The 13184-nt window shown below is 37.8% G+C and overlaps 1 protein-coding gene across 1 annotated transcript in view; it reads left to right on the top strand.

The window, feature by feature from the left end:
* Positions 1–12824, top strand: part of COLEC10 (collectin subfamily member 10) — a 39410-nt gene extending 26586 nt beyond the window's left edge. The window contains exons 4-6 of the mRNA XM_003782388.3: positions 8675–8728; positions 10272–10367; positions 12292–12824. Coding sequence (XP_003782436.1) covers positions 8675–8728; positions 10272–10367; positions 12292–12683 — 542 coding nt within the window. The 3' untranslated portion in view covers positions 12684–12824. The remainder of the gene's footprint in view (positions 1–8674; positions 8729–10271; positions 10368–12291) is intronic.
* Positions 12825–13184: the final 360 nt, after the last annotated feature.

Raw genomic sequence — 13184 nt, 5'->3', positions numbered from 1 at the left:
GGGAGATATCAGTAGCCAACAAGGAGGTCTGGAACTGAATATAACCAACAGAAGGCAGGTGCTTGGTATGGGTAAAGGCCAACCACTTGACAGGTTCTACCACAGAGGACTGGAGACAGGAAAGGGCTGTCCCACAGTTTTTGGATTTGGGTTTGACTGCTCACTGGAGTGGTGAGGAAATTCAAACAGTGACCAGGGGCCATCTGGGCAGGGTGGTTCTTTCATCATGTTGGCTGCTAGTGGGGCACCACCATTGTTGGAATGCTGAGCATGGGAGGAAATGTCCACAGGATCCTAGTGCATAGCCAGCTCTGGCATGCCTGCTGAACTCAAGTGGTTATTCTTGAGGTGAGTAGAGTGTCCCCTGCATGCCCTGGAAGGGTAGCTTTGTTACCAGAGGGCACTGTTTGATGGGCCTCCTGGGAAGTCTTGTGAGACCTTTGGGATCCCAATCCTGTGGAGACTGAATACTGACAAAACAAACAGGCTTGAATTGAGAGCAAAGAAGTGAAAAAGACAAGACCCAGTCTCCTGTACAACTACCAAGTGTAGTTGTCTTCTAACACCAGAGCACCACCTGGTGTCCAGGCAATATATTGTAATACACATACATACACACAGCCTTACATTTTTACTTCTTTTTTCAATTTTTCCTTTTCTTTTTTTCTATTTTTTTGTTATTGTTATTATTGTTACTGTTTGTTTTTTTTTTGAGAGGGGGTTGGTTGTATTTGTATTTTACTTTTTTCAATAGCAAGGCTTCTCCATTTTTGTTACAGTTTTTCAGCCATTTTTATTCTCTTGTTCTTTTTTACATCTCTCTTTTTCTTCTCTTTTGGTAGACATTTTTCTACTTTTTCTCATCTGTCCCACATAAATTTCTCGTACAACAGCTAATATATCTCTTTTATTCATTAAATAGTTGTATTTTTAATTTCCTTTATCTATTTCTATTTTTATTATCCTTTTCCTTGTTTTCTCTTCTTTGAGGGCTGGAGAGTCATGACATTTGTCTGGCTCAAAAAGTCTATGAGCTCAGGGACTAGAGTGTCCTTCTAGATTTGGCCTTTGGAAAAACATATTGGTAGGTCTCCACTGTAACATACTTCTGATTTTTTTCTATATTTGACAGAGCTCTTGCTTTTTCCCAGGCTGATAAGGAGCTCCTGAATTTGAGGAACCAACCTAACACAGCCACCCAAAGTCATAGAGTTTGGGGTGTGTTTAAAGCACCCTGCCAAAACATTTCTCCTAATGCACTCTTTCTCCTTCCTGTCCTTTTCCTCTCCTGTTCTTCAATTCTTTACATTTACTCCCCCTTCTTTTTTCTTCATCTTCCTTTTTTTTGTTTTCTTTTTCCCTTCTCACTCTTTAGTCTTATCTTCCTTTTGGCCTTATACCAAAAGGACACTTCAACATGTAAGCTCTGAGGCAAGGTAATTTAAAGTGAAGGAAGTAGTGAGAAGGAAAAAGTAGGAGAAAGAAGTGAATAAGAGGAATGTACACATGAGGAGGAACCAACAGAAAAATTCTAGCAACATGAAAAACCAGAACAGCAACGCCCACCAAGGGATCATGAAGTAGGTACCACAGAGGATTCCATCTGTAAAGAATTAATGGAAATGACAGAAAGGCAATTTAAAATATGGATAGCAAAAACAATAAAGGGAATTAAGGAGAAAGTGGGAAGCTAGAACTAAAAAATGGATGACAGATATGAAAAATATAGAAAGGATATAGAGGAGCTTAGGGATGTAAAGAAGTCAATCAGGGAACTTAAACATTCAGTAGAAAATATCAATAACAGATTATATGAAGAAGAAAGAATATCACAGCTAGAAGATAAAGTTCTTGAGCTAACTTAAGGAGTTAAAGAAGCAGAAAGAAGAGAGAGAAAGCAGAACATTCACTTGGAGAATTATAGGACTTCACAAGGCATTCAAACATAGAAATAATAGGTATTCCTGAAGAGGAAGAAGAATGTCCCAAAATAATGGAAGCCCTACTGGAAGATATAAATGGAAACTTTCAAAGTATCACTAAAGATTATAAAATACTCCCTTTAGAGGGATATAGAACCCTAGGTCATAGTAACACAAATAGAAAATCTCCAAGATACACTGTAATGAAGCTTTCTAAAGACAAAAGAGAAAATTCTTCAAAAGCCCTGGAATAAGTGCCAATTGACATACAGGAACAGATCCATCAGGGTAATAGTGAACTTCTCAGATAAAACCTTCTAAGCCAGAAGACAATAGTTAGCTACCTTTAAGCTTCTTAAACAAAACAATTTTCAGCCCAGAATTTTGCATTCTGCTAAACTAAGCTTCAAAATCAATGGAGATATCAAATCCTTTACTGATATGCAAACATTGAGGAAATTTGCCAAAACAAGACCAGCTCTATAGGAAATGCTAAGACCAATTCTCCATACTGACCATCACAATGGACCACCAGTAAACACCCAGGAACTAAAAGACAAAACCTAGCTTACATAATTGCTCAAAGGATAAAACTAAGGCACAAAATAAGATGAATCGAATTCTATCACACTTATCAGTTCTCTCAATAAATGTTAATGGCTTGAATTACTCATTGAAGAGACACAGACTGGCTGATTGGATAAAAAGGCACAAGCCATCTATATACTGTCTAGCCTTATACACACCTAGCCTTGAAGGACAAAGCAAGACTCAGTATGAAGAGATGGAAACAATATTTCAGGTAAGTGGAAATCAGAACAAAGGAGAGGTCATAATCTTATTTTCAGATACAAGTGGATTTAAAACAACTAAAGTTAAGAAAGACAAAAATGGCCCCTTTATACTGATCAAGGGAACAATACAACAAAATGACATTGGAATCCTAAATCCTTAAGCACCCAAATTAAATATTCCTGGAGTTATAAAATAGACCTTGATTGGTCTGAGAAATATAATATCATCATAGCTGGGGACTTTAAAACCCTTGTGGAAGAACTGGACATATCCTCTAAATAGAAACTAAACAAATATATGAGGGATTTAAATGCAACCCTAGAACAAATGGGCTTAATAGACATATACAGAACACACCATCCCAAAGATAAGGAACATACACTCTCTTCAACAGCCCATGTAACATACTTCAAAATATATCAGTCGTATCCTAGGATACAAATCAAATCTCAAATAAATTAAAAGAATTGAAACTATACCTGTATCTTCTTAGAACACAAAGCAATAAATGTGGAACTAAACTCCAATGAATATTTTCATCCCTACACAAAGGCATGGACATTAAAGGAGGAAATTATTAAATTTCTCAAACATAACAACAATAAAGCTACAAGTTACCAAAACCTGTGGGACACTGCAAAAGCAGTCCTAAGAGGGAAATTTGTTGCATTAGATAAACAGAAAGAGAACACATCAATAACCTAATGAATCATCTTAAGAAAATGGAAAAAGAAGAGCAATTCAATCCTAAACCTAACAGAAGAAAAGAAATAACCAATATTAAACCAAAATAAATGAAAATGAAAGGAAAAGAATCATTCAGAAAAATAATGAAACAAAAAGTTGGTTATAAAAAAATAAATAGAATCGATAAACTTTTGGCCAGATTAACTAGAAACAGAAAAGTAAAATCTCTAATAACCACAGTCAGAAATGAAAAGGGAAAATAACAACAGATCTCACAGAGATACAAGAGATTATCTTTGACTACTATAAGAAACTCTATGCCCAGAAATTTGACAATGTGGAGGAAATGGGTTAATACCTGGAATCACACCCTCTCCCCAGACTTAACCAAGAAGAAATAGATCTCTTGGACAGACCAATATCAAGTACTGAGATTGAAGAAATAGTAGAAAAGCTTTCCAAAACAACAAAAGCTCTAGGCCAGATGGCTTCTCACCATAATTCTATCAAACCTCCAAAGAAGAGATTTACCTATACTGCAGAAACTATTCCAAAACATCAAGAAGGAAGGGACCTTCCCCAATGCATTCTATGAAGCAAACATCACCCTCATACCAAAAGGAAAGAACCCAGCTAAAAAAGAGAACTATAGACCAATTTCACTAAGGAATCTAAAGCAAAAATATTCAGTAAAATCTTAGCCAATAGATTATAACTACACATTAAAAAAATTATGCATCATGATCTAGTAGGCTTCATCCCAGGGATGCAAGGCTGGTTTAACATATGCAAATCCATAAATGTAATCCATCATATCAAGAGAAGCAAAAACAAAGACCATACAATCCTCTCAATAGATGCAGAAAAAGCATTATGAATTTTTTTGTTTGAATGCAACCCCTAATTCTTCAACCTTAAGACAGTTATTACAGACATGTTCTAACTCATGGGCCACAAACAGTTTTGTAGATGGCTTTAAATCATAATTCATTTGGGGGGAAATAGCTATTCCAACCCTCAATCCTTAATGAACTGGCTCAGTACTTGGCATTCATTCCTCTGTCATAACTCAGATTTAGGGAGCAGAGGCTAATAGTAGTTGAGCTTCTGTGAGTCAAGCCCAGTGCTAATCCCATTATGAGATAACATTACTGTACCTAATTTATTATCCTTAATCATCTTAGTTTTAGGTACCATTATTTCCACTTTAAAAATGAAGAAATTGGGTTATAGCTTTCCTATGAAAGCTATAAATTAGTTTCATAGTAGGGCTGAGTACATTGGATACTTTTTCTTCCATTCTTGAGAGAAGGAGGGGAGGGGAGGGAGGAGGATGGGTGGAGGGAGGGTAATTGGTGGGATCACACCTATGGTTCATCCTATAAGGGTACATATGAATCTTTCTAAATGTAGAATATAAATGTCTTAACACAATAACTAAGAAAATGACATGAAGGCTAGGTTAACCAGTTGGATGAAAGTATTTCAAATTGTATATAAAAACAGCACACTGTACCCCATGATAGTATTAATGTACACAGCTATGATTTAATAAAAATAAATAAAAAATAAATAAAAATCAAGAAATTAAGGCTTAAGGAAATTAAATAACCTGCCCATGTGTGGCCAGATTCAAACTGTACTATTTTGGGGATTCTATGGTCTTTGACTCTACCATACTACTTTGGTATTCCTATTTGTCACAAAATGAAAGAAAATCAAGTTAAAATACTGGAAAGTAGTTACAGTGCTTACATCTTCTCAGAAAAAAAATCCACATGCCAATTTTAAAAGTTGTTTCCCACAGAAGGGATATTGCTTTAATGAAGCTTTCCATCCTCTAGTCCAGAGCCATCTTTTCCTTTTCAAAATTCCTACCAGGTTTTCTGTTTATTTCAACCTGTTAGTACGTCCCCTTGACTCTCTTATGTGTGCTTAGCTTTCCCTAAAAGCCCATCATTTTCCAAAAGCACTCTATTTTATGCTTCTTTTATGCCCTTTATGGAGTTCAGCCCAAAACTAGGATCATAGCAGAACTGGAATCAACGTGCAATCCATGTTGAATTGAAAGAGAGTCACACACAAAGAAAAAATATTTTAAAGAATTAAAGTATTAAACCTATGTTCATATGATCTTCTAAGTTCGCATTGGTTTGGGTGTTGATAAGGACTGCGAGTCTCTTCAGCCTTGGACAACATTTTTCAAACACTTTGCTTTTCTTCATTAAATCATTGGTTAATTCATTTGAAAAGCACTATGAACCAGAAAGCCAGAAAAGGCTGGATTTCCCTGCAATCACTGCCATTTAATTACTGCTGTCTTTAACATTTTATGAAGAGGACACCCCGAGCAATTGAAGCAACATCAAAAATACACTATTGGGACCTGATCAAACTAAAGAGCTTCTGCACAGCCAAGAACACAGTAAGTAAGGCAAGCAGACAGCCATCAGAATGGGAGAAGATTTTTGCAGGTTATGTCTCCGACAAAGGTTTAATAACCAGAATCCATAGAGAACTTAAACGTATTAGCAAGAAGAAGATGAGTGATCCCATCTCAGGATGGGCAAGGGACTTGAAGAGAAATTTCTCCAAAGAAGAACGGCGTAGAGCCTACAGATATATGAAAAAATGCTCACCATCCTTAATCATCAGAGAAATGCAAATCAAAACTACTCTGAGATATCATCTAACTCCAGTGAGATTAGCCCATATCACAAAATCCCAAAACCAGAGATGCTGGCGTGGATGTGGAGAAAAGGGAACACTCCTACACTGCTGGTGGGAATGTAAACTAGTATGTTCCTTTTGGAAAGACATCTGGAGAACACTTAGAGAACTAAAAATAGACCTGCCATTTGACCCTGCAATTCCTTTGTTGGGTATATTCCCAGATGACCAAAAATCACATTACAACAAAGATATTTGTATCAGAATGTTTATTGCAGCCCAATTCATAATTGCCAGGTCATGGAAGAAGCCCAAGTGCCCATCGATCCACGAATGGATCAACAAACTGTGGTATATGTACACCATGGAATACTATGCAGCCATTAAGAAGGATGGAGACTTTACATCCTTCATGTTCACATGGATGGAGCTGGAGAATGTTCTTCTGAGCAAAGTATCACAAGAATGGAGGAAAAAATATCCAATGTACACACCCCTATTATGAAACTAATTTAAACCTTTTTATATGAAAGCTATAACCAAATAGCCTAAGAATATGGGGAGGGGGAGGGAGAAGGGAGGGGGGAATGGGTGGAGGGAGGGAGTTAGGAGGGATTAAAAAAAAAAAAAATTACTGCTGTCTTTGAGCAACTTGTTTTGCCTCTCTGATCCTTGATTTCTTCTGTTGTGGAATAATGATAATACCTGGCTCATAGGATTTAGTATTATAACATGTGTAAAGCATGCAGAACAGTACTTGGCAACTGATCGGCACTTAGTATGTGTTGCCTCCCTTCTGTTAATATACTGGCAATATCTGTTCTTACCTTTTCCAGCTTATATATAAGGGGAATGAGGGATCTGCAGGATGCCCCTGAGGTGCAGGCAGATCAGTCTTCTTCACCAGGAATTTGCTCATGCTTTTTCCCCTGCGGTACCTTCAGTTGTATGGTGTCCCTCACCTTCTTCCTCATTTCAACCGCTGGAGATTTTCACAGCTTAGCTCAAATGCTGAGGCTTCCTTTATATTCACAGCTGAAGTACTCTCTTTGCTGGCCTCCCCTCAGGGTACATTATCTCTGCTTAATGTCTCTATCACAACAGTCATCACTTGCTATGCCTATAGATTTCACTGTTGTCTCATTTCACCCAAGTACAAGTTCTGAGGCTTTTCCTGCACACGTAAGCTGCGTTTTGGAATTCAAGGACCTCCTCCTTCTATTAGGGGACCACATGAATGTCTGGCATCTTACAAAGAAAAGCATCCACATGGGTCAATTTAGAAAGCCTCAGTAAGTCCGTGGATCTCCTTGTTCCAGATAATCTACTGTCACTACATAACAGACTCTGAGGGAAAAGCATTCATTACACAGAGATGATGAGACAACCAAGGGAGGTCCCCAGTGCATGCGATACAAGGCACCATACAAGTTTTAAAGTAGCTTCTACTTTTTCACTGTTGCTGGTGAAAAATGAGGTTAGGCAGAATCTCAATACTGACTCCATCTACTCCCCTTCACATTGTCGCTTTGGGTCATATCACCAATGTCCCGGACACGCCAAACTCCTAAGCAGATAAGCCCCACACTCCCAGCCCGAGTGACCCTCCTACATTCATCATTCATTGAGCTCCTGCTCAGTCTTTTCCCAAATCCCCACTGGAACATAAACCTTACTTTATTTCTCTCAGGGTCTTCTCTTTTGATTCTCAAAAAAACTTAGCCAAGCATTTCTTCTTGCAAATCAAAGGCTTTCGCTTTCGATTATTGAGTCTGGTCTGGGCTTCCAGAGCTTATTTTAAGGTTAATAAATCAACATGTTTTTCTTTCTCTCTGCTTTAAAAATCCTTCTTCTCTGAGAATTATTTTGTAGATCCTCTAAATGAGAAAATTATCTCCTATAAAGAAGAAAAGAAGGGAAAATTACCAAAATTGATATTTCAGTAGAATATAATTTGACATTTTATATTACAGGTATTTGCATACATCACATCTTTTCTAAAAATTATAAACTCCTTCAAGTCAAGATTTGATCTTGCCTCTCTATATCCTCGCAAAGTACCTGGTCTTTTGTCTTTCACTGACTAAGTAAATAGTAAATATTTGTTGAATTAAATTGTAAAAACATAACACATTTTTTTTTAAATCCAAGGGCAAATCCACATGAACTCACTCGGGGAATAATAAATACACTGACACTAGTGCTAATTAATCTGGATTTAGAAAACAATGCTATTTTGTAAATTAAAAACCTGCTGAGGATTGTATTAGCCTTGTGCAGAAGGCCACATCATAAAAAAGATTTTAGTGAGGTGAGTAACGTAGTTTGGTAATGTTCCTAACACAATCTGCTACTTTCAATCTAAGTTGATTATGACTCATTTTATTAACTGTGCTTGTGCAGCCAACTCAAAATCAAATTATTAGAGATATTAGTTGGAGCGATTGCAAATAAAATTTTAGAACTACTTTGATTTTAGGCACGAAATAATTCACCCTTTATTCATATATATACATGTTTGCACATATAACAATAACTATATTATATTATATTGTTATATATATTATATATGTATATATATTGTTATTGTTTTTATTCAGGTGACAAAGGAGAAAAGGGTTTGCTTGGAATACCCGGAGGAAAAGGCAAACCAGGTATGATATGCTCCTATTTCTCTTTAATCTGCAGCATCATTCCAAATGTATTCCTCTCAAAAATAAGTATGTCTGAAATAAAAACAAGAGTCTTTTCAGTATGCTAAACCTTATTTTCCTTGGGCTAGATGAAAAGGAAGAAGAGAACTTTCCTCTCTACTCACTGGCGTCTTTCCAAGCCCCCTGGGAAGGGAATGATGGCACATTCACCCCTGCCATGCTTACTGTTAGAAGCAAACCCAGAACCTCAGGAAGCAGCCCTCATTCTCCTGGGCTAAGAGGAAAATCCAGCAGTAGCACCTGCATCCTCATGCCATGCCTTCCTTCCACTAGCATCTCAACCACATGCTGGCCAGCAAAGTGCTAGGAGCAACTCGGCCTGATTTAGAAAGACCTCATGCTTATAGGACGTGGTTTCCATGGCCATGTAGATTCTCCCAGAGCATTAAGAAAAGATTTTATTCTCTTATGTGGATGTGTATTAAATGGTTACTGGCTTCACATTAGTATTGAGTACACTGGATGTGTGCTTTTGCAAAGGTATATGGCACACCTCTTAGGTGTGGAGCCCAACTCCATGAGGGACTCTACCTAACAATTACAAACATTGTAAATTTATTGTTTTTACCCTAACATTAATCAGAAATTTAAAAAAATAAGAGTTTTATTTCTAGTGCTTTATTTAGGGAAAGGAGATAGATTGTTCTTGAGTAATTTCAGTTGTTTCTATCCACAGGGATGTAGTGAAGACAAATTCTAAGAATAGCTTTACATTCCTTATATTTAAGCATTAACAGGGATAATAAAATGACTTTGAATTTTCACACTGTAAAAGAAAACAATCAACCCAAATGTGACATGAAACAGCCATCAAATGCAAAAAGGGAATCATTGAATTTTACATAATTTTCTTTATAATTCCTTCTCTATCACAACGATATTTGTAACTAGTTGAACAGCTAGGTGAGCAAAGAAGACTGAAGTTAATAGTCGTAGTTAATCTACAAACTGAAAAATAATTGAATTTAAACCTAGTCCTTGAAACTTACAAGCTATACCTTAAATGAATAATCAGAACTAACATTTGATTTAATGACAAAAACTTTCTCCTGTCTTAGGAGAGGTGTGTGAACTAGCGAATTATGCAGAAACAGCCAAGAGGAATGGCTGGAAATATGTTTTAAGAAAGCTGTAAAAATTTTATTTTGAGATTAGGGAGACACATTCTGTGTTCAGCAAAAATGCCAAATGGACCACAATGTGTGTGCAGGGGTTTGTCATATTTATTCTTCCTTTCAAAAATCTAGTTTAGAGTTGTCTTTTAACTCATTCAAAACATTTAAAAGATATACTTTCTGGATTTCTAAAAAATAATTTAAATTGGAGATCTTGTTTTAAATAAAAGATTAACGTCTACTCATGCACAGAGAGAGAGCCAGACTTGAAAAAAATAGTAAATATTGGACAGAGAGCAAATGTCCCTTTCAACTGCTCTTCAGTTTATGTACTTCAGTGTGAGTTCACAGGTTTTGTCATTGAACAGGTACTGTGTGTGATTGTGGACGATACCGGAAAGTTGTGGGACAACTGGATATTAGTGTTGCTCGTCTCAAGACATCTATGAAGTTCGTCAAGAATGGTAAACATACTGTCTTTTGTTTTGTGCTATGTAACTACCGATTAGTCTCTTTCAACACTACAATTTCCATACTTCTAGCAGGAATACTTTGTGTTAGACAAAGGTGCCATGAAGGGAGCATCACCAAAAGGAAATTAAAGGTCTCTGATCAAAATGCTGACTACCCACTCAGACCACAAGAGCCTTGGAGTTCATGGCATATATTCATACATATGTGCACGGGCAGATAAAGGCATTTTCCTAAGAGAGGGGAGATGAGAAAAGGACAGAGTTTGGCAACATGTGCCTTAAGAATAAAAAGGAGATAGTAAGAGTCAAACAGGACTATCATCTCAGAGAATAGAAGTAATAAGAACAATAATAGCTACTTTCTTGAGTATGTAGAATAGTGCATAACTACTAATGTCACCTCCCTGAGTTTTCATAATAATTGTTATGATGTGGGCGCTATGATTAAACTGAGACTTAGACAACACTACCTGTAGATACAAACCTTAAAGGGCAGTGGGGCAGGGAATTCCGTACACGTTCTCTCACGTCTACTCACAGGACAAATCAGCATGAACATTGTGTGTTTCTCTAATGTTTGCAACTTCCTGTATTAGTCGTGTTTGTCTGTTTCCCCATGATGGTTATCAGTAAAGCCTGTAAAATGGGAGGGGTTATTTTATTATCTTCTGAGACAATACTAATAAGGGAACCATCATAGTTACTGCCTCAACTGGTTTCATTTTCTTGTACTTTTATTTACTGCAGTCCAGTCATATTTTTGGTACATTGTTGGAAGCACATAGATGCCTTCTTGTGTTCATCCTCATCTTGTAATACTAAAGGCAAAGGAAATACTTGATATTAACTCACCACCCAAACTGTAACTCGGATATAACCCATACTGAAGAGTCTGTCCCTGATATGATTTAGACTGTCATGAATAAACCAGACCACGATGGTAGAACACAGAGCAATAGTTCCTGACATTGTAGTGGTCATAGACCTCTTTGTGAATTAAAGTTAGGAGCCCTCAAATGCATATATAGAAGCCCCAGAAGCTCAAGACATATCAAAACATACCAGGAGATCTCAGAATGATTCTGAGTCCCTAGCTCTGTCCTGAAGCTTACTCAGTAGCTTACTCTCCCTCTTGTACCTGGGATGAAGTATGTACAATGTACATGTTCAAAGCTGAGAAATTTAGCTCCAAATGGGCAGATGTCTTTATTATTCCAGTGCCATTTCAAAATGCATTTATCATCCCCTGAAATATTTCAAGCACTGAGGCTGAAGAGTGTCAAAGGCATGGTCATTGTCCTCAAGACATTCACAGTTGAGTTGGAGAAATGCATAGAGAAGCAATTAGACTAGGTGTGTTGACCGCTATAAAGGAAAAAGTGGAAGAGCCAGTGGAAACACAGGAAAGAGCACACAAGAACTTCCATGTCTGTCCAGAGTCATTGGAATGACTTCTTATAAGAGAAAGGATTTTCACTGAGATCCAAAGGATGAGTAGAAGTTTGCCAAGCAGAGAGGCAAGACTTCCCAGGCATGAAAGGCATGGAAATGGAAGAGAGAAGGACATGCCCTTAGGGCTACAAATGTGGCTAAAACATAAATTATGCTGGAAAAAGGAGCATGAGGTGGGCTATGTGGCCATTCATGTAACAATTCTTTGTTAACACAGCTCTCTGCTGGACAGCTGTGGAACATTGAGGAGGAAGAAAAGCAGAGGACAAGTGTTTGAAGTGAGTTCTCCATTTGGTAACTAGAAAGGGGAAGAAAAGAATTAAACCAGTGACTGCCTCATGTTAGGGACTTACAAAATAATTCTTGAACATTGAGTAAATGAATTTAAATCTGACAGTGTCATATACTTGCCTTTTCTCTCTTCAAGATACACACTGATACTCTTCTTTTCCTCCCTGCAAAGTCATAGCAGGGATTAGGGAAACTGAAGAGAAGTTCTACTACATCGTGCAGGAAGAGAAGAACTACCGAGAATCCCTGACGCACTGCAGGATTCGAGGCGGAATGCTGGCCATGCCCAAGGACGAAGCTGCCAACACACTCATCGCTGACTACGTGGCCAAGAGTGGCTTCTTCCGGGTGTTCATCGGGGTGAACGACCTTGAGAGGGAGGGACAGTATGTGTTCACAGACAACACTCCACTGCAGAATTATAGCAACTGGAGTGAGGGGGAGCCCAGTGACCCTTACGGTCACGAGGACTGTGTGGAAATGCTGAGCTCCGGCAGATGGAATGACACGGAGTGCCATCTTACCATGTACTTTGTCTGTGAGTTTGTTAAGAAGAAAAAGTAACTTCCCTCATGCTATGCATTTGTTATTTCCCTGTTACTATTATTACAGTTATTCTTATCCATCCTGCTCTTCCTAATGACATTAAATTTATTGTGAATCAATACACTAAATTTGTTCTGACTCAAGACAAGTAGGAAATGCCAGACAGAGGTTTGGAATCTTGAGTGTCATGCTCTTTTGTGACATTTACATATATGTGGTATCTTACTGATCCAATAGCCCACAGGTTTACATGGATCCCAGTGCAGAGTCTGAATTATGAATTGTGCAGGAGGTAGCTGTTTATGTCTCAGATGAAATGTTCTCTTGGCATTTGCTTTGCCATCTCTCCCTAGAGCCCTAAACCACTCTATCCAGCTCAGTGGATAAGTGCACTGTTGATTGGTGATGACTGGGTTGGTTGGTGATGATTAGGCTGACCTGCCCTTGCCCAGAGCCAGGCATATAAGTGGGCCTTTTGTGAGTATTGTCAAGATTTTTTTCGAACCCAAAATGGGCGGT

Source organism: Otolemur garnettii, unplaced genomic scaffold, assembly GCF_000181295.1.
Source record: "Otolemur garnettii isolate 467f Iridium unplaced genomic scaffold, OtoGar3 scaffold00004, whole genome shotgun sequence".
NCBI lineage: Eukaryota > Metazoa > Chordata > Mammalia > Primates > Galagidae > Otolemur > Otolemur garnettii.
Note: the sequence above shows the minus strand (reverse complement) of the source record. Positions and strands in the feature narration are given on the sequence as shown.